The 22,330-nt window shown below is 51.1% G+C and overlaps 1 protein-coding gene across 1 annotated transcript in view; it reads left to right on the top strand.

The window, feature by feature from the left end:
* The first annotated feature begins 21,342 nt into the window (after positions 1 to 21,342).
* Positions 21,343 to 22,330, top strand: part of LOC119964330 (di-N-acetylchitobiase-like) — a 44,640-nt gene continuing 43,652 nt past the window's right edge. Inside the window, exon 1 of the mRNA XM_038793647.1 lies at positions 21,343 to 21,595. Coding sequence (XP_038649575.1) covers positions 21,452 to 21,595 — 144 coding nt within the window. The 5' untranslated portion in view covers positions 21,343 to 21,451. The remainder of the gene's footprint in view (positions 21,596 to 22,330) is intronic.

The raw sequence follows: 22,330 nt of genomic DNA, 5'->3' as shown, positions 1-22,330 counted from the left end.
ACTCTGGCCACTGTACCCCCCCCTGTACCTGTACACCTGACTTGTTTACAGACGATGACCTCGAGTTAGCGGCACTGCTGTCCCCCACACCATCCACCATCGCAGAGACACTCCCCTCGGTTGGGCAAATAAGTGATGAGGCTCCCAGGTCACGGTCTGGTGTGCACCACACAGCCGAGCCGGTACAGCAGGTGGAGTTTGGAGCAGCCGAGGGGCTGGACGGTCGGAGGGCAGCCCAGGCCCAGCACCCAGGTGCTGCCCAGACGGTACCCGGTATCCTGGATGTACTTGACCCACCCGGACACCCGATGCATTTGGAAACCCAGGGACACAATGACGGGATGAGGGCCATCTTCCAGCAGCTGCAGACGCAGTTGGAGGAGTCAAACCGCGTCCAGGAGCAGGGAGTGCTCCCGCTCATCGCAGCCACCCAGGCCGACACCGCACGGGTGGCGTCCGCGGTCGAGGCAATCGGTGAAACGGTTTCGGCCATTGGTCAGGTTCTGCAAGGTGTTGGGCTTCACGTGTACGCGTCATTCATGGCCCAGGAGAGGGCCGCCCTCTCACAGGCAGCCATGCGCCAGAGCCAAAACGACATTGCCGCCGCGCTCCGGGCCCTGGCCGAGTCTCACCGGGCCGTGGCACAGACCCAGCATGCCATGGCACAGACCCAGCATGCCATGGCACAGTCCCAGCAGTCAGTCGCGGAGAGCATCAACTGCCTGACACATGTGCTGGATGGGGTAGCGCACTCACAGGTTGTGGTCGCACAGTCCGTGGCAGGAATGTCGCACTCCCTGGGCTCCGTCTCTGCGACCATTCGTACCCTGGTCGATACGGCTGCAGGCCTCCAGGACTGGCAGCACCAGGTGTTGGTGTGACGACAGGGCACGTCTCAGATCGCACCTCCGTCCCACAGTGAGGCCTGGGGGCCACCGGGCTCCCCGAGCGAGCAGGAGGATCTGGGGCCCTTCCCAGTAACTCCATCATGGGACATCCCTGAACGCTCAGCCTCCCCCCATCCCGTCCCTGGCGCATCAGGTGGGCAGCAAGCAGAGAAGGGTGTCCCTGACGAACTCAGCGACCACCGAGATGGATGGTTCAGCTATTGCCATGAGTCAGACTTTGTCTAACGATTCTGAGCTCACAGCTCATCGCAGATCGGGCTGTCATCATTCAACATGGCACTGATCACACCCGCTGACACAGCCATCAATGTCGTGCCATACCATTGTGCCGCAGTGGTAAGGGTGATGTGGAATTGCTGCCGCTTACGCGGAGCAGGGGTCCGGGGGTGGGTGGTGGGTGCTGTGTGGTACCCGTGTGCACGACAGGCGACACAAGTAGTAGTGTTCAGCCAACCCCTCCCACGCGGTGTGTGAACCTTGCAGCCACCAACGCGTCGCATGCCCGCAATCCTCGACGGTGCCATCGTGCAGCTTCCTGGACATAATCAGCACCCGGGTCGTGACTGTGTCCTGCGCCCCATGCCCCACCCTGCTGCGCGCCATCCTCCTCCACCACCTCCTCCTCCTCCTCATCCTCCTCCTCTTCGTTAGCGTTAGCACCGCTGCCATCGGCTTCCCCCTCCGACTCCAACACCAGGGCATCTCCCCTCTGCATTGCGATGTTGTGCAGCGCACAACTATGCGACCGACCCTGTCGGGCTGGTACTGCAGGGCCCCTCCGGAGTGGTCCAGGCATCTGAATCTCATCTTCAGCAGGCTGAAGCACCGCTCCACCACACCACTGGTTGCTGCATGGGCCTCATTGTATAGGGTCTCCGCGTTGGTCTGAGGCCTCCGTATTGGCGTCATCAGCCATGACCTCAATGGATAACCCCTGTTGCCCAGCAACCAGCCCCTCAGCCGGGGGGGGGGGGGGGGGGGGGGGGGGGGGGGGACGTCTCTCGAACATTGTAGGGTTGAATGACTGTGCCAGAATGTAGGCGTCATGCACACTCCCCGGGGTACCTTTCGCACACGTGCATGATCCTCATGTGGGGATCGCAGACCACCTGGATGTTCATGGAATATGCACCCTTCCTGTTCATGAACACATCCGTGTTGTCTGCAGGTGGGCGCATGGGGACGTGAACACCATCGATGTGGGCAGCAAGGTAGCCTTGTGGATAGCATAATTGCTTCACAGCTCCAGGGTCCCAGGTTCGATTCCAGCCTGTGCTATCCCAGATAGGTCCACGCTCGGCGCCTGGAAGGAACCGGTAGCGCAGAAATTTAGGGCCACCGTCACCTTGACGGACACCGGTATAGCGTGTCCTCCTCCCGTTCCACGTGGTACGAGGTGCGCCACGAGGTGACAGATTTGTACGACCGTCTCCCTGCTGAACCGTAGTCTCCTCCTGCATGTGATGTCCGGTAGGGCTTCGAACGACATTCGGTCACAGTACACCCCAGGCGTTGCTGGCAGCCTGTGGCGCCCTGGCACCCTCATCAGTCGCTCCACCTCCTCCACCCCCCCCACCCCTCCCCCATGCACTTCGATATCAGTGCCTGCATCCTGTGCCTTCCTCACCGTTTGGGGGTCAATGTTCCCCTCGGCATCCCCCTGGACATACCGGCGATGGGCACCTGCGGCCTGCGCGGTGACGATGGGCCACTCCGCGGCCAACCCCTCTGATGCAGCAGCAGCCCCTGCATCTGCATCCACTGTGGGCTGTCGCGGTCGACGCTGCTGGATGGCCAACTGCAGTTCAGCGGCTCCAACCACGGTGGTGAACATCGCTGTCTGGTTGGCATACATGGTGACCTGCAGGAGGATGGTGGGGGGCAGAGAAACAGCATGTTGCACGGAGCTTCTTAGACACCTCGGCAGCCGGGTGCCAGGGATACCTGTGTACCCCGGTGGCTTGGTCGTGCTGCAGACACGCGGCCAGCCTAACCCCTGGTCACTGTCTGCATCCAACAGTCAGTTAGCACCGTCCTCCTCACTGGTGCGCCAGTCGCCTCTGGCCATCAGCCACACGACAACCTGCGGGCGTGTCCTCGTCACCGTCCTGTCATGGCAGAGTGGCTGACATGCGGCATCCGCGGATGGGCGACCCCCTCCACTCCCTCCCTCTCCCCCCCACCTCCATTTCCTCCCTCCCCCCATCTCCACTCCCTCCCGCCCCCCCCACCTCCACTTCCTCCCTCCCCCCATCTCCACTCCCTCCCTCTCACCCCCACCTCCACTTTCTCCCTCCCCCCATCTCCACTCCCTCCCGCCCCCCCACCTCCACTTCCTCCCTCCCCCCATCTCCACTCCCTCCCTCTCCCCCCCACCTCCACTTTCTCCCTCCCCCCATCTCCACACCCTCCCGCCCCCCCACGTCCACTTCCTCCCTCCCCCCATCTCCTCTCCCTCCCGCCCCCCCCCACCTCCACTTCCTCCCTCCCCCCATCTCCACTCCCTCCCTCTCCCCCCCACCTCCACTTCCTCCCTCCCCCATCTCCACTCACTCCCTCCCCCCACCTCCACTTCCTCCTCCCCCCATCTCCACTCCCTCCCGCCCCCCCCCACCTCCACGTCCTCCCTCCCCCCATCTCCACTCCCTCCCTCCCCCCACCTCCACTTCCTCCCTCCCCTATCTCCTCTCCCTCCCGCCCCCCCCACCTCCACTCTCTCCCCCTCCCACCTCCATTCCCTCCCTCCCCCCCCCACCCCCACATCCACGTCCTCCCTCCCCCATCTCCACTCCCTCCCTCCCCCCCCCACCTCCACTTTCCTCCCTCCCCCATCTCCTCTCCCTCCCGCCCCCCCCCACCTCCACTCTCTCCCCCCTCCCACCTCCATTCCCTCCCTCCCCCTCCCACCTCCACTCTCTCCCCCCTCCCACCTCCATTCCCTCCCTCTCCCACTCCCTCACACCCCCTCCCACCTCACTCCCAACCCCCTCACTCCCTCCCCCTCACTCCCTCCCCCCCCCCCCACCCCCTTCCCACCCCTCTCCCGCCCCGTTGGCCGCAGCGTTCTCGGGGAGCCTACCCCAGTCTGCGGAGTTTCCCGGACAGTCCGCTCACCTCCTCAGTGCTCAGCGTCAGCCAGCACGACTGGCTGACGACTGTATTTAGCAGGTGTGAATGGCGCTGGCGTGAACTGGGGTCACGCCGTCTGGGCTTAAATACTGGGGGTACCAGAGAATCGCCATTTTGTGTGTCTCGGGCGATTCTCCGGCTTGCGCCGCGCGGACCTCGATGGGATCGATTTCGCCGGTTGGGAGAATCACGGGAGCGCATCGGACCGGCGTCACGTGGAAAACTGGCGCAGCCAGTGATTCTCCCAACTGGCACAGCCTCAGACAATCACGCCCTGGGCAGATATCAATACACAATGTAAATACATAGACAGACATTGGGTGAGGCATACAGGATTGTAGTACTACTCAGTAGAGAAGATGTGTGAAGAGATCAGTTCAGTCCATCAGTTCAAAAGAGAGTCATTCAGGAGTCTGGTAACAGCGGGGAAGAAGCTGTTTTTGAATCTGTTTGTTCGTGTTCTCAAACTTTTGTATCTCCTACCTGATGGAAGAAGTTGGAAGAGTGAATAAGCTGGGTGGGAGGGGTCTTTGATTATCCTGCGCGCTTTCCCCAGGCAGCGGAACATGTAGACATAGTCGATGGATGAGAGGTTGGTTTGTGTGATGGACGGGGCTGTGTTCACTACTCTCTGCAGTTTCATACAGTCTTGGGCCGAGCAGTTGCCATGCCAGGCTGTGATGTAGCCAGATTGGATGCTTTCTATGGTGCATCTGTAAAAGTTGCTAAGAGTCAATGCGAACATACCAAATTTCCTTAGTTTCCTGAGAAGGTATCGGCACTATTGTGCTTTCTTGGTGGTGGCGTCGACATGGGTGGACCAGGGCAGGTTGTTGGTGATGTGCACACCTAGAAATTGAAAGCGGAGAGCCTTCTCCACCTCGGCACCATTGCTGCAGACGGGGTTTGTACGATACTTTGCTTCCTGATGTCAATAACCAGCTCCTTCATTTTGCTGATATTGAGGGAGAGATTGTTGTCATTACACCACTCCACTAGGTTCTTTATTTCCTTCCTGTACTCTGACTCATCATTATTCAAGATCCGACCCACCTTGACCCACTGTGGCCTTGTCATCAGCAAACTTGTAGGTGGAGTTGGAGACAAATTCTGCCACACAACCGTGTGTGTATAGGGAGTACAATCGGGGGGGGGGGGGGGGGGGGGGGGAAGTTCGCAGCCTTGTAAGGCCACAGTGTTGAGGGCTATCATGGAGGAGGTGTTGCTGTTTATCCTTACTGATTGTAGTCTATGGTCAGAAATTTGAGGATCCAGTTTGTGATAAAATGAGGGGAGTCCAACAAACTACTTAAAAGTCCTTTATTTCAACAGCATTGTACATGCACAGGGCCCGGTTATCTTTCACTGGTTCCTTTTAGCTGGCTCTACAGCTGCCGGCCTTTTATGCTAGTGCTGGGTTACCTCAGTCCAATTGAGCACAATCATCCCTAGCCGGATGAGTCCTGTGCAGGTTATCACAGGTTATTACACAGTTGCAGAGGGTAGAGCCAAGTCCTAGCTCTTGGAGCTTTGATATGAGCTTGGCTGGGGTTATAGTGTTGAAGGTAATAATAAGAATTGTGGAGCTGTAGTCAATGAATAGGAGTCTGATGTAAGTGTCCTTGTTGTTGACATGCTCCAGGGATGAGTGTAGGACCAGGGAGGTGATGTCTGCTGTGGACCGATTGTGGCAGTATGCAAATTGCAGTGGATCAAGGTATTGATCAGTGGATTGGCGACTCTAAGTTGCTGGTGTGCCACACATATACAACGTGATGGCCTGGAAGTGCAGGCATTCAGGATTGCACAACAAAAGCGTGAGGCATTCAAACCCCTGGGCTTTTTTTTTCTCTTGCTTGAAACCCTGCGCTGCTGAATTATAAAAATCCAGCTACAGCACGAACTTGGGCCACTTACCCAGATTTCTGGTGAGTTTTTTCACCTTTTTATTTGCACTGAAGTTTTTCCGTGTCGCAGAGGCAGGAGACATTGGGAGATGCTTGTTCGGTCGGTTAAGATTTATATTATTAGTGTTTAGCGTTTATAAATATGTTTAAAATGCAAATAGAATGAAAGGAAGATATGTATATTTTAAAACTTTGATTTGTCGGGAGGCAGTTAATTCCATTAAAATGGTAATTTGATGTGGGTATTTTCAAAGTAGGGGTCGCGTCCTGCGGGTGGGTCGCGGACAGGTGTTGGGAGGATCGTGGAACCATCCAGCGCATCATTCAGATGCAACGGCCGCAGCAGCTAGCGTTTGAAAATACCGGCTGTGAGCGGCTTTAAAACTGTCGGCCGGGACCGGCTTTAAAAATGCAGGCCAGCTGAGCGTACATGCCCTCTCATCAGTGTGCCTGCCCGGAGCCCAGGGAGAAACCTCACCTCTTCCTGACGTCAGTGTGCTCACCCAAGAGAAGATTATTTTTAAAATAGTCTTCCTGCATCTATCTTGAACATGCTCAATGGCTGAGCCTACACAATTCTCTTTAGAACATAGAACATTACAGCGCAGTACAGGCCCTTCGGCCCTCGATGTTGCGCCGTCCTCTGAAACCCTTCTAAACCCCATCTACTCTATTCCCTTATCGTCCATATGCCTATCCAATGACCATTTGAATGCCCTTAGTGTTGGCGAGTCCACCACTGTTGCAGGCATGGCATTCCACACCCTTACTACTCTCTGAGTAAAGAACCTACCTCTGACATCTGTCCTATATCTATCTCCCCTCAATTTAAAGCTATGTCCCCTCGTGCTGGACATCACCATCCTAGGAAAAAGGCTCTCGATGTCCACCCTATCTAATCCTCTGATCATCTTGTATGCCTCAATTAAGTCACCTCTTAACCTTCTTCTCTCTGACGAAAACAGCCTCAAGTCCTTCAGCCTTTCCTCATATGATCTTCCCTCCATATCAGGCAACATTCTTGTAAATCTCCTCTGCACCCTTTCCAATGCTTCCACATCCTTCCTATAATGCGGCGACCAGAACTGCACGCAATACTCCAAATGTGGCCGCACCAGAGTTTTGTACAACTGCAACATGACCTCATGGCTCCGAAACTCAATTCCTCAACCAATAAAAGCTAACACACCGTACGCCTTCTTAACAACCCTCTCAACCTTGGTGGCAACTTTCAGGGATCTATGGGCATGGACACCGAGATCTCTCTGCTCGCCCACACTACCAAGAATCTTTGATAGAGATTAAAAAGATTCACAATCTGTTGAAATATCTAACTCCTCCTCATCTATGTCTAAAATTGTCACATTGTAATCTGCAGACTCTATCCCCAGACTGTAAACCACCCATCTGAGGAAAACTTGCATTCTGCACCTGCTCTGTGGAGCCCTGAGAGAAGAATGTCTGTTTCAATGAGGTGATTTCTCATTCTTCGCTGCTCTAGATATAGAATATAAGCCCAAACTCACCTCTCGCACTAAAGGTAAGAGAAAATGGTGGGTCGCGAAGGTCGGACGGCATGGCTCACGAAGGTTGGCCGGCGTTGGTCCCAAAGAATGATCGTGGTGGGTCCCAAAGGATGACCTGTTGGTAAAAATGGGTCCCGGGCAAAAAAGTTTGAAAAACACTGCTTTACTGCATAGAGTGAGTTTGAAGTCACAGAAGGCGAAAGAATGATTTTAAACTTTGGCATATCATGAGACTGTTAATTCCGTTAAAGGAACTATAATGGATAGAGTACGGTGATCACTCGCTAACGGGTATGATTGTCCACCTAAGATACTCAGTGTTATTGGCCACGAATTCTGTGGGTCTTTGGGTGGCTGATGAGTCCGATCCTAGAGCCGCATCTTCAATTACTCACTTGGAAGGCGTTCCCAAAAGGTGGGATCAGTCCTTGGACGCTGTCATGTGAGAGTACCTTTAAGAAATGGATTGTTTAAGCAATGCACCTTTAAGAAATGCAGCAGCTCATATTACTGAAGTGATGTCAGAAGGTGAGGGGAGCTGAGCTCACTTCTGCTTTTAGTTTCAGTTTGAGAGACAGCAGCTGAAAAGTGCCTGGCTGGTTTGCTGGGAGCTGTTTGAAAGGAGAAAACCAGTTTTGAGAAAAAGAGGTGGCTGTGCCTGTGTTTGCAGTGAGCTGGATCTACAGTGATTTCTGCCAGGAAAGACTATCTATGAATCATTTGGGTGATTTAAACTCGTAATAGTAATGTCTTTAACCTGATGTGTTTCTGTTGTTAAAGGTGAAGTCTTTTGGAGGTTTGAAGGAACATTCTGAGGGATTATTTAGTGTTGTATTATTTCGGGGTTATCTTTGAAATAAGTAAGGGCTGTTGAGTGATCCAATGTTTATTTAAAAAGGTTAAGTTGAGTTCATGGAATAAACATTGTTTTGTGTTTAAAAACCCACATGTCCATAATTGTAATACCACACCTGAAGAACAAGCCGTGTTCTTCAAAAGCAACAATACATTAAAGTGAGAGGTTGGTTGAACTCCATGATACATTTTGGGGTTCTGAAAAGGCCGCTCCTATAACAGACGCTAGGCCGCGAGTATTCCTTTCTCAGGCTTCTGTTCCACTCCACCTCTTGCAGTTGACTTCTCTCGAAGAATTGTGAGCCTTCAATCGAGAGGTTCCTCCAAGTAGGTCTCTTCTGAACAATGGTCTCCGAGGCATTAACATCTATGTTCTGTTTCTTGAAGTCTGCCTACACGGTGTCTTTGTAGAGCTTCCTTTATCCTCCTCTTGTTTGGGATCCTTCCATGAGCTGAGTGAAGAAGATTGTTTTTAGATGTCGGAACTCTGACATCCTAAGCATAATGGGTGATCCAGAAGAGTTGGTTTTGGATTATCATGGTCTCAATATTGGTGCTATTTACTCTTCAAGGCACTAATGTTAGCAGACCTGTCCTCCCAGCTGATTCAGAGCTAAAGTATGTCTTCATTTTGAAATGTATTTCAAGCTGTGGTGTTTAAGAGTCTCCCTGACATAATGTTCAACCTTCGAAGTCCCAGTGATTACTTCAAATGCTTCAACAAAGTTTAATGCCTTATTTGATATATGCATGCCTCCCGTGAGCTAATGTGAACTATCTGTCTGACAGGTATTGTAGCGAATCAAACACACACTCTTCAGAGTATACGCCCAAAAGACATCCCAAAATGATTTCAGAGGAGATGTGTTCCAGGTCACTGTGCTTCAGCAGCTTCTGCTTTCAGACGTTGAGCTTGTCAATTAACAACTGTCAAAACCCTCCCCTACCCCCTTCCCCCCACACCCCCTCTGCCCCCATCCTTCTTCCCTTTCCACCCCCTTCCCTCCCTCCGTCCCTTTACAAATAGATGGGACCGTTGTGTTTAAGTGAGAAAGTATATTGTATTGCAAGAAATTTTTTAAGTTGAGGTAGTTTTGCATCATTGTTCATCTGTTACTGTTCAACTTTAAGTTAGATGTTTTGTATTTGTAAAATAATTTTTGTTAATAAATGTTTTGCATTAAACTTTACAAGTTTCTGCAAATGTCTTCCTGAAACGTTAGAACATATTTCATTGAGATAATTATAAACAAATAAGATAATTGAAATGAACAAGGCAGATATTTAACACGGGCACACTGGTTAGCACTGCTGCCTCACAACATCAGGGACTGTGTTCAATTCAGACCAGAGGTGACTGTGTGGTGTTTGTACATTCTCCCTGTGTCTGAATGGGTTTCCTGTAATGATAGAATAGAAACATAGAATTCCAAAGTGCAGAAGGAGGCCATTCGGTCCATCAAGTCTGCACTGACCCTCTGAAAGAGTACCCTACCTGGGTCCACTCCCCTGCCATATGCCTGAACCTAACCTGTACATCCTTGGACACAAAGGGAAAATTTAGCATGGCCATTCCACCTAACCTGCACATCTTTGGATTGTGGGAGGAAACCAGAGCACCCGGAGGAAACCCACGCAGACACAATGAGAAGATGCAAATTCCACACAGTCACCCCAGGCCGGAAATTGAACCCAGTCCCTGGTGCTACTGTGCAAATGTACCGCCGCCGTTTCCTCCGGGTGCTTCGGTTTCCTCCCACAGTCCAAAGGTGAGCAGGTTAGGTGGATTAGCCTTTCTAAATTGCCCCTCAATGTCCAAAGTTTAGGTGGGGTTCTGGGGATAGGGCGGGGCATGGTCCTGGGTAGAGTAGACTTTCGGAGTGTCAGTGCAGAGTTGATGGGCCAAATGGCCTTCTTCTGCACTGCAGTAATTCTATAAACACTAATCAAAAAATTCAGCTGCTACAAGGGCAGTGACAGCACAAAGCCAAAAATCTTATGGCCATAATCTAAAGTAAAACAGCCAAACATTGGCAATGCACAGGTAAATTTATATAAATAGTTTCACAGATTTAAATCAAATAACCAAACCTAGGTTCACTTATAAATAATCACCTTTAATCATTAAAATAATAAAATTTAATTTTCTAATTTATATACGGTTGCATCTCGTGATCATTATTGTACCGTGCATCAGATTCTTTTGGATCTATTTACATTTTGACACCATCTGTCTCGGTGCACTATACTCGTTCCCCCCCCCCCAACCCCCCTCCCCCACCCCCCTCCCCTCCCCCCCCCCCACCCCCCTCACCCCCATGCCCAGTCCCCCTTTGATATCCTCCCTGTTCGCTCGGATGTGGTGGTGGAAGCAGGGACGATACTGACGTTTAACGGGCATCTTGACAAATACATGAATAATAATAGCTTCTTGTCACAAGTAGGCTTCAATGAAGTTATTGTGAAATTCGCACTTTGCTTCGTCTTCACAAAGGAAGACACGAATAATGTACCAGAACTCTGAGGAACAGAAATTTTAGGGAGGAGCTGAAGGAAATCAGTATTAGTAGAAAAATAGTTTTGGGGAAATTAATAGAATTGAAGCTGGATAAATCTCCAGGGCCTGATAATCTTCATCCGAGAATGCTTAAGGAAGTGGCCCTAGAAATAGTAGATTCATTAGTGGTCATTTTCCAAAATTCTTTCGACTCTGGAAAGGTTCCTACAGATCGGAGAATAGCTAATATAATCCCGCTGTTCAGAAAGAGAGATAGGGAGAAAACAGGGAATTACAGTGAACCTGAAGTCAGTAGTAGGGAAGTTGCTTGAGTCCATTATTAAGGATTTGTTAAGCAGTGGATGGATTTACTAAAGGGAAACCATACTTGACAAATCTACTAGAATTCTTTGAAGGTGTCACTCATAGAGTTAAACAGGGAGGTCAGTGGATGTGATTTATTTAGACTTTCAAAAGGCTTTCGACAAGGTCTCGCGAAGCAGATTAATATGTAAAATTAAACCAGAGGGATTATGAGTTGTGCCTTGAGTTTGATAGACAGCAGATTAGCAGACAGGAAGCACAAAGTTGGAATAAATGGGTCTTTTTTCTGATTGTCAGGCAGTGAAATGAAATGAATTGAAAATGAAATTAAATGAAAATCGCTTATTGTCACATGTAGGCTTCAAATGAAGTTACTGTGAAAAGCCCCTCGTCGCCACATTCCGACGCCTGTTCGGGGAGGCTGGTACGGGAATTGAACCCATGCTGCTGGCCTGCCATGATCTGCTTTAAAAGCCAGCTATTTAGCCCTGTGCTAAACCAGCCCCTACAGTACTGGCATCTACACGGCAATGTGAAAAATTGCCCAGGTATGTCCTGTCCATAAAAAACAAGACAAATCCAAAGCGACCAATTATTGCCCCATCAGTCCCTTGTTCATCAGCAAAGTGATGGCAGATTTCATCAACAATGCTATCAAGTAGCACTCACTCAACAATAGTGAAAAGTATTTTTCTGCAAGCAGATCAACAGATCATTCAGTACATGGGAAGAAAATGGAATTAAACAAAATTCAAGAAAATACATAATAGGGCAACACAAGATATACAATGTAACTACATAAGCATTGGCATTGGTTGAAGCATACAGGGTGTAGTGTTAATGAGGTCAGTCCATAAGAGGGTCATTTAGGAGTCTGGTGACGGTGGGGAAGAAGCTCTTTTTGAGTCTGTTCGTGCGTGTTCTCAGACTTCTGTATCTCCTGCCTGATGGAAGAAGTTCGAAAAGCGAGTAAGCCGGGTGGGAGGGATCCTTGATTATGCTGCCCGCTTTCCCCCGGCAGCGGGAGGAGTAGATGAAGTCCCTGGATGGGAGGCAGGTTTGTGTGATGGACTGGGCTGTGTTCACAACTCTCTGAAGTTTCTTGCGGTCCTGGGCCGAGCAGTTGCCATACCAGGCTGTGATGCAGCCAGATAGGATGCTTTCTGGTGCACCTGCAAAAGTTGGTAAGGGTTAATGTGGACATGCCAAATTTCCTTAGTTTCCTGAGGAAATATAGGCACTGTTGTTCTTTCTTGGTGATAGCGTCGATGTGACTGGACCAGGGCACATCTTTGGTGATGTGCACCCCTAGGAATTTGAAACTGCTAACCATCTCCACCTCGGCCCCGTTGATGCTGACAGGGGTGGGTACAGTACTTTGCTTCCTGAAGTCAATGACCAGCTCTTTAGTTTTGCTGGCATTGAGGGAGAGATTGTTGTCGTTACACCACTCCACCAGGTTCTCTATCTCCCTCCTGTATTCTGACTCGTCGTTATTCGAGATCCGCCAACTATGGTCGTATTGTCAGCAAACTTGTAGATGGAGTCGGAACCAAGTTTTGCCACGCAGTCGTGTGTGTACAGGGAGTAGAGTAGGGGGCTAATTACGCAGCTTTGCGGGGCACTGGTATTGAGGACTATTGTGTTGGAGGTGTTGTTGTTCATTCTTACTGATTGTGGTCTGGTGGTCAGATAATCGAGGATCGAGTTGCAGAGTGGAGAGCCAAGTCCTAGGTTTTGGAGCTTTGATATGAGCTTGGCTGGGATCATGGTGTTGATGGCGGAGCTGTCGTCAATAAATAGGAGTCTGATGTAGGAGTCCTTGTTTTAAAGATGCTGTAGGGATGAGTATAAGGCCAGGGAAATGGCGTCTGATGTGGACCGGTTGCGACGGTATGCGAATTGAAGTGGGTCAAAGCGTTCCGTGAGTATGGAGGTGATGCGCTTCGTGATCAGCCTCTCGAAGCACTTCATTACGACTGACATCAGGGCCATCGGGCGGTAGTCATTGAGGCACGTTGCCTGGTTCTTCTTTGATACCGGTATGGTGGTGGTCTTCTTGAAGCAGGTGGGGACCTCGGAGTGGAGTAGAGACAGGTTAAAGATGTCTGTGAATGCCTCTGTCAGCTGGTCTGCGCAGGCTCTGAGTGCACGACCAGGGATCCCGTCCGGGCCCGTTGACTTTCGCGGGTTCACTTTCAGGAAGGCCGATCTGACTTCGGAAGCTGTGAGGGCGGTATGGGACAATTGGGCGTGGCCGTTTGGACGCAGCCGTTTGGGCGCCATGGGACAATTGGGCGCAGCCAATTTGGCGCGGCCGTTTGGGCGCAGACGACAGAAATTTTTTTAGATTTTGTGGCTAGTAAATTGTTGCAAGTAAATTGTTGCAAGATTCAGTATCATTCGAAGGAAGGACTTAAAAGCAAGCTTAAAACTGTAAATTAAAACATGAGCTTTAAAAAGTTTTTAAACTAACTTTATTGTAAATTAAAAACCTTAAATTAGTTCATTTAGTTAAAAACCTTAAATTAATTCATTTATTTTAGTTCATTTGGTAATTATGAGCAAGGCTCCTCAAGTACTCATTAGCATCCATGTTTTCAAATTTAAGAACAGTTTCATGTATTCTTTTATCTGCATCTCTATACTTTTTTAGTTTTTGTGGCGGTTCATGGCCGGCTAGTAACCTTTCATAATATGCATCTCTACCTTTCTGTACTTTACGCAGGCCATCAATTAGTTTCCATATGGTGCGATGATGCATGCCAAGTTCGTATTTCAATCGACGGTGGGCTGCCTCCGCATTATTGTTTGTGCGGTCTTCCCCGTTTAATGTTCTCTGATAAAGGTTCCAAATCTCAGGGCGAAATAAAGGTGTTCGTCTACCATTTCCTCGTCTGTTCAGACGACCAACTTTTGTATCTTCAAACCAGTTGAGTAAATCTTGAAGTTCTTGCGGCAGTTGGGTCGCTAAAGCATCCAGATATTCATCGATTTTGTTCAAAGTACAATGGCAATAATCATTTTAGCTTTTAACGCAAAATCTGGATCAGTGTTATACAAACTACGGAACCCCATACTAGCTAGATGTTTTTGCATATTTTGAGCTAAATGAAAAAACATCCTTTTATTTGAACATCAGGGAATATGTCTTTCATAGCACTGTGCGCAGCTTGTTCATAATCACAGACGATTGAACTGGGTTTCAAGTTGGGTTTGATTTCTTTCAATAATGTGAACATTCTCGCATATGTGGTGCGTTGCTTGTTGGGCAAAAGAGCATAAACCGTAGGAGTAACTCCTCCGTGTTTTTTTACCATAATTACATAAATCTGTGAAAAGAGGCTGGGAGCAATACTGAATGTGCCATCTGCAAACCACATATCAGGGGCGAGATTCTCCGACCCCACGCAGGGTCGGAGAATCGGCCGGCAGCGGCGTTAATCCCGCTCCCGCAGGGTTTTTAAATCTCTGACCGGCCAAAAACCGGCGCTGTGCAAATCCCGCCGGCAGCCTCTGAAAACAGCTGGCGCCGGCGGGATTTCATTTTTTTTTTAGTTTCCACAAATCTCCGGCCCGGATGGGCCGAAGTCCCGCCGACATGGCCACGGGTCACGTCGGCGAAAATCACAGTTGCTTTAAAACGGTGTCAACCATTGATGATGGTTGATGCCGTTCAGTGTCGGGGGGTGGGTTGCGGCATCGGGGGGGGGGTGGGTTGCAGCATCGGGGGGGGTGGGTTGCGGCATCGGGGGGGCTGGGTTGCGGCATCAGGGGGGGTGGGTTGCGGCATCGGGGGGGGTGGGTTGCGGTATCGGGGGGTGGGTTGCGGCATCAGGGGGGGTGGGTTGCGGTATCGGGGGGTGGGTTGCGGCATCGGGGGGTCGGTTGCGGCATCGGGGGGGTGGGTTGCGGCATCGGGGGGTGGGTTGCGGCATCTGGGTGTGGGTTGCGGCATGGGGGGGTTGCGGCATCGGGGGGGGCATCGGGAGGGGTTGCGGCATCGGGGGGGGTTTGGGGGCAGCGGCGTGTAGAGGTGGGGGGGGCGACAGATGCCCGGGGCCAACGCACCGTCGCCCCCCCCTCTGTACGCCGCTGCCCCCTACCCCAACCACCCCCCCTCACCACCCCTACCTCCCTCCAATGCCCCTACCCCCCTCCCCACCACCCCTAACCCCCTCCAACGCCGCCCCCCCATCTCTCGCAACGCCGCAACCCCCCACCCTCAACGCCGGGTCCCCCCCCTCTCAACGCCGGGTCCCCCCCTCTCAATGCCGCAACCCCCCACCCTCAACGCTGGGTCCCCCCCCTCTCAACGCCGGGTCCCCCCCCCTCAACGCCGGTACCCACACCCCGTCCCCCTCCCTCTGAAGGCCGGTACCCACACACCCCCCTCTCTCCTCCTCCCCCCCTTCCTTCCTCCTCCCCCCTTCCTTCCTCCTCCCCCCCTTCCTTCCTCCTCCCCCCCTTCCTTCCTCCCCCCCCCTTCCTTCCTCCCCCCCTTCCTTCCTCCCCCTCTTCCTTCCTCCTCCCCCCCTTCCTTCCTCCGTTAGTGGGGGGGGGGGTGCGGCGTTAGTGGGGTGTGGGGGGGTGCGGCGTTGGAGGGGGGTAGGGGTGGTGAAGGGGGTAGGGGTGGTGAGGGGGGGGTTGGGGTAGGGGCAGCGGCGTGCAGAGGAGGGGGGCGACGGATGGCCGGGGCCAACGCACCGTCGCCCCCCCTCTGCACGCAGCTGCCCCTACCCCAACCCCCTCCCCTCACCACCCCTACCCCCTTCACCACCCCTACCCCCCTCCAACGCCGCACCCCCCCACCCCCCACTAACGCCGCACCCCCCCCCCACTAACGGAGGAAGGAAGGGGGGAGGAAGGAAGGGGGGGGGAGGAGGAAGGAAGGGGGGGGAGGAGGAAGAAAGGGGGGGAAGGAAGGAAGGGGGGGAGTAGGAGAGAGGGGGGGTGTGGGTACCGGCCTTCAGAAGGAGGGGGACGGGGTGTGGGTACCGGCGTTGAGGGGGGAGGGACCCGGCGTTGAGGGGGGGGGTTGCGGCGTTGCGAGAGATGGGGGGGCGGTGTTGGAGGGGGTAGGGGTGGTGGGGAGGGGGGTAGGGGTGGTGGGGAGGGGGGTAGGGGTGGTGGGCAGGTGCGGCATTGGAGGGGGGTAGGGGTGGTGGGGAGGGAGGTAGGGGTGGTGAGGGGGGGTGGTTGGGGTAGGGGGTAGCGGCGTACGGGGGGGGCGACGGTGCGTTGGCCCCGGGCATCCGTCGCCCCCTCTCTGCACGCCGCTGCCCCCAAACCCCCCCCGATGCCGCAACCCCCCCCATGCCGCAACCCCCCCCCGATGCCGCAACCCCCCCCCCGATGCCGCAACCCCCCCCCCATGCCGCAACCCCCCCCCCCCCCGATGCCGCAACCCCCCCCCCAAAATGCCGGAACCCCCCCCCCCAAATGCCGGGTCTGTCTCTCTCCTCCCCCCCCCCCAAACGCCGGGTCAGTCTCTCTCCTCCTCCTCCTCCAAAAAACGCCGGGTCTCACCACTTCCGTAGCTGGTGAAACTGACGCGTATCGCGTCAGTCAGCTGTTGGCCCCTCCGGGAACGGAGAATCGCGGCCTAAAAGAAGGCCCCCACGCCGGAGTCATCTACTCCAATTTTGCTCGCCGGAAATCGGCGTTACGACGGTCTGCAGAGAATTTCGCCCCAGATGTCAATAAGTGCTGTAGCCAGCTCTGTCTTCCGAAGATTAATATCCGGTCGTGACCTGGTCCGCTATCACAAAGTAAAAAATTTTCTTCCACTCCTGGTTGAGGGACATATATCCTGTAGCATTCTGGCACAATCAATTGTTGTAAATCACTTGGATTGGTGGGGGCGTTCAATACATAATTACGCTTTCTGCTTATCATTCTCCTCAAAGCAGATATATTAGGAATGGCTGGTAGACTAGCTTGGGATATGTCTGTCAAACATTCATTAACAATTACAGTCGGTGCCTCAAGGGTTTCCTGTGCTCTCTTTTTTATTTTAGTTTTCACGAGTGCAACCTCTACTTGTGCAGCAGAAGCATCATGCGAATGGCTGTTCAGCTGCCTCACCACGTTTGCAGCTTTAGTATGGAGCCGTGCTTTGCACCGTTTTTTTTGCTCACAACGCCAAGATTTCACTTCGCTGTCACCTTTGCTTGTTTTGTCAAAGACGTAAAGGAATCCTTTATGAACAAATTTTTCTTTACCATGTTTCGTTGATACTTCCTCAGCCATCATATGGGTATGCGAATTGGTTTAGTTAAAAAATATATAAAAAGATGGTGATAGAACGAAACACTTGTGACAGCAGACCCGCACCAGCAACCAACTCAACTGAGGCTAATTTACAAATAAAGAAATGTTATTATGGCCAAAACGTCCGGCGCAAAAAACGTCCGGCGCCGGCCCCCGTCCGGGGGCAGCACGGTAGCATTGGGGGCAGCACGGTAGCATTGTGGATAGCACAATGGTTTCACAGCTCCAGGGTCCCAGGTTCGATTCCGGCTTGGGTCACTGTCTGTGCGGAGTCTGGACATCCTCCCCGTGTGTGCGTGGCCGTGATAAATTGCCCTTAGTGTCCAAAATTGCCCTTAGTGTTGGGTGGGGTTACTGGGTTATGGGGATAGGGTGCAGGTGTTAACCTTGGGTAGGGTGCTCTTTCCAGGAGCCGGTGCAGACTCGATGGGCCGAATGGCCTCATTCTGCACTGTAAATTCTATGTAAAAACGGCTGGCGCCAAAACGGCCGCGCCACAAAGGCCGCGCCGAAATGGCTGCGCCAAAACGTACCTAACCCCTGTGAGGGTGAGTACGGGTGAATTATGGGCTGCTGGGGCCCTCGACAGTGGGTTGTTGGTTACCTGCTCGAACCGGGCATAGAATGCATTAAGTTCATCGGGGACGGGTGCGCTGCTGCCAGAGATACTGCTCGGCTCTGCTTTGTAGCCCGTTATGTTGTTCAGTCCTTGTCACAACCGTCGAGAGTCTGTCTGTGACTCTAGCTTAGTTTGATATTCTCTCTTGGCATCTCGGATGGCTTTGCAGAGGCCGTACCTGGATTTCTTGTATAGGACAGGGTCGTCTGCCTTGAACGCCTCAGATCTGTCCTTCAGTAGAGAGTCAATCTCGCGGTTGAGCCATGGTTTCCAGTTGGGGAACGCACGTCCTGCTTTCTTTGGCACGCAGTCGTCCACGCATTTGCTGATGAAGTCTGTGACGGTGGTGGCATACTCATTTAAGTTGGGCGCTGAGTTCTTGAATATGGATCAGTCCACTGTCTCTAAACAGTCATGTAAGAGCTCTTATGTCTCCTCGGACCAGCACTGCACAACCTTCTTAGCTGATTCTCCCTCTTGAGTTTCTGCTTGTAAGCCGGGAGAAGGAGCACAGTCTTATGGTCTGATTTCCCAAAATGCGGTCAGGGGATGGAACGGTAGGCGCCCTTGATTTTTGAGTAGCAGTGGTTAAGCGTGTTGTCGCCATATGCATGGCATATGCATGGCAGATACAGTATAATGTGGATAAATGTGACGTTATGTGCTTCAGTAGTAAAAATATCCATGCAGATTGTTATTTGAATGGGTATAAATCAAGAGAGGTGGATACTCAGCGGGACCTTGATGTCCTCGTGTATCAATAACTGGAAGTAAGTGCACAGGTACAGCAGGCAGCAAATAAGACATGCGTTTTGACCTTCATAGAGACAGTACATCAGTATAGGAACAGAGATGTTTTACTGCAATTATACGGGACATTGGTGAGGCCATGAATTGTGTTCAGTTCTGGTGTCCTTATCTGAGGGAGGATGTTCTTGCTCTGCAAACAGTACAGAGAAGGTTTACCAGTCTTATTCCTAGCATGACAGGACAGTCATATGAGGAGAGGCTAAATTGGTATAAATGCGGAGACATTTCTTCAGCCAGAGAGTGGTGGGCCTGTGGAATTCATTGCCGCGGAGTGCAGTGGAGGCCGGGACGCTAAATGGCTTCAAGGCAGAGATAGATAAATTCTTGATGTCGCGAGGAATTAAGGGCTACGGGGAGAATGCTGGTAGGTGGAGTTGAAATGCCCATCAGCCATGATTGAATGGCGGAGTGGACTCGATGGGCCGAATGGCCTTACTTCCACTACTATGTCTTATGGTCTTATGGTCTTATGGTTAAGATTATATTCATTGGAGTTTAGGAGAATGAGAGGGGATCGCATAGAAACTTATAATATTCTAACAGGATTGGACAGGGTAGATTCACAAAGGATGTTCCTGAGGATAGGGAACCCCAGAACTAGGGATCATAGTTTGAGGATAGGAGGTAATCCTTTTAGGACTGAGGTGAGGAGAAATTTCTTCACTCAGAGAGTGGTGAATCTGTGAAATTCGCTACCACAGAAGATAGTTGAGGCCAAAACGTTGTGTAATTTCAAGAAGGAATTAGCTCTTGGGGCTAAAGACCTTAAGACATAGGAGCAGAATTAAGCCACTCAGCCCAACGAGTCTGCTCCGCCATTCAATCATGGCTGATATTTTTCCCATCCCCAATCCCCTGTTTTTCCCCATAACCCATGATCCCCTTATTAATCAAGAGCCTGTCTATCTCTGTCTTAAAGACACTCAGTTATTTGGCCTCCACAGCCTTCTGCGGCAAAGAGTTCCACAGATTCACCACCCTCTGTCTGAAGAAATTCTTCCTCATCTCTGTTTTAAAGGATCGTCTCTTTAGTCTGAGATTGTGTCTCCTGCTTCTCGCTTTTCCTACAAGTGGAAACATCGTCCCAACGTCCACTCTATCCTGGCTTCGCAATATGCTGTAAGTTTCAATAAGATCCCCCCCTCATCCTACTAAATTCCAACGAGTACAGACCCAGAGTCCTCAACCGTCCCTCATATGACAAGCTCGTCATTCCAGGGATCATTCTTGTGAACCTCCTCTAGACCCTTTCCAAGGCCAGCACATCCTTCCTTAGATACAGCTCACAATCCTCCAAATGGGGTCTGACCAGAGCTTTACATATCCTCAGAAGCACATCCCTGCTCTTGTATTCTAGCCCTCGCGACACAAATGCCAACATTGCATTTGCCTTCCTAACTGCCAACTGAACCTGTACGTTAACCTTAAGAGAATCATGAAGAAGGACTGCCAAGTCCCTTTGTGCTTCTGACTTCCTAAACATTTCCCTATTTAGAAAATAATATGCCTTCAATTCCTTCTTCCAGATCATGAATGTATATTGTGAAAAGTTGTGGTCCCAAAACTGAGCCCTGAGGCACACCACTGGTCACCGGCCGCCATCCTGAAAAGGAACTCTTTATTCCCACTCTCTGCTTTCTCTGCCAGTCAGACAATCCTCTATCCATTCCAGGATCTTACCCTGAACACCATGGGCTCTTAACTTATTTAACAGTCTCCTATGTGGCACCTTGTCAAAGGACTTCTGGAAATCTCAGTAAATCACATCAACTGGTTCTCCTTTGTCTAACGTCCTTGTTACTTCCTCAAAGAACTCTTACAGAATTGTCAGATGTGACCTCCCCTTGACGAAGGGACCAAGGGATATAGGAGGTATGCAGGATCAGGGGATTGAACTTGATAACCCGCCATGATCATAATGAATGGTGGATCCGGCTCGACGGGCCGAATGGTCTCCTCCTTTTCCTAAAGTGGTTGGAGATTGAAAACAAAATGTTTCCCAAAACGAGAATGAAGGAATAATTCTTTGATGGCAGCTATGGTGGTGGTAAAGGAGGAGTGAAAATGAAGGACTGGTAACCGAGGCATGGAGTAATGTTGGTGAAGTTTTGAGGCAAAATTTCGACCAGCGATGGGAGGAAGGGAGGAGCGAGAGTTAGGGATATATAATGAATTGCAAAGCCATACAGGGTGGGGAGACTCAGGGATGAACTTTAGCGAATACAATCAGGAAGGAAAGAAGGGTTTGGAATGGATTTTATACAAGACATGGAGGAAAGAGGGAAAATGATTCGCTGGTATGAGGATGAGTATTAATAAAGACTTGGGACAACGAGAGAGACGTTCGATAATGAAAGTTGGGAAAGAGAGGAAATACTGCAGAGGTGAACGGACAATGTTACCCAAGAGGAGTGACGGGGAGAAGAGAACTTCCCTACAAAGTTACATTTAACAGCATGAAGCTTGCGTCAACATGTCCCTGTTATCACACAAAGCAAGATAGAGATAGAGAGACCCAGGAGGTGGCATCATCATTCACATGAGGCTCAGTATAAAGAAAGGATCTCGCTGTGACTGATAGATCTTCATCTCCGGCGGAGAGGATGCGCTGGAGTTTGGCATTGGCGCAGTTTGTGGCGGTGATGTGGATCGGCGAAGCCCCCTGGGTACAACCTCGGAATATGTGTATGTGTACATCACGAGATATGTGTAAATCTTTAACGGCAAAACTTCAGTTCCAAGTGGAGGTGGGTGTGTCAGACCATTAAATTCCCTCGGGATGAGAGTTCATTGATTTGAAGTTGTTATTTTGAAGTGTATTGAGCAGCAACACTTGGAATGGAGCATTGGGCTGTGAACTGGTGTCTTTCCCCATGTGGGTTCGGTTGGGGGAGAGCGTTAACCGGTCACCCTCCAGCCTGGGCTCCCGGGGAGATGCAGGCTGGAGAGGGGTCCTGAGCACAACTCCAGGATCAGGACCAGGCTGAGGGTGTGGGTCAGGGTGGGGGGGACAGGTGAAGCTAGTGCACAGACACAAGGAGCAGCTCAGACTGTCGTTCAAATACAAAGAGAATCGTGTGATATATAATATATGTTAAAGTGTTAATCTTGGTGTAGTTACAGCCTGTGTAAAATAGGACGTCTGTAATATTGAACAATGCACAGATATTTGAACAAGTTCAGCACCGGTAAAATGTTTATTTTAACATGTTTCTCTGATGTGTAGAATCGTAAATGATGGGTGATCTCACTCTGACAGACTGACACCAGGTTAAAGTTTACAGTTTTCACAGAATGTTGATTCCCCACAACACCAGTTAAAAATCCTGGAATCACATGGAATAAAATTGTGATCTGACCTCAGTCATTGTGAAACTGGGATCCTGCTCATGGTTAAACTGAATACAACTTAGCGAATATTTCAACAAGCATTGATATCAAATCACTATGTAGCTGTTGTGTATTTGATGAGGTCAGTATTT

Source organism: Scyliorhinus canicula, chromosome 4, assembly GCF_902713615.1.
Source record: "Scyliorhinus canicula chromosome 4, sScyCan1.1, whole genome shotgun sequence".
Lineage (NCBI taxonomy): Eukaryota > Metazoa > Chordata > Chondrichthyes > Carcharhiniformes > Scyliorhinidae > Scyliorhinus > Scyliorhinus canicula.
Note: the sequence above shows the minus strand (reverse complement) of the source record. Positions and strands in the feature narration are given on the sequence as shown.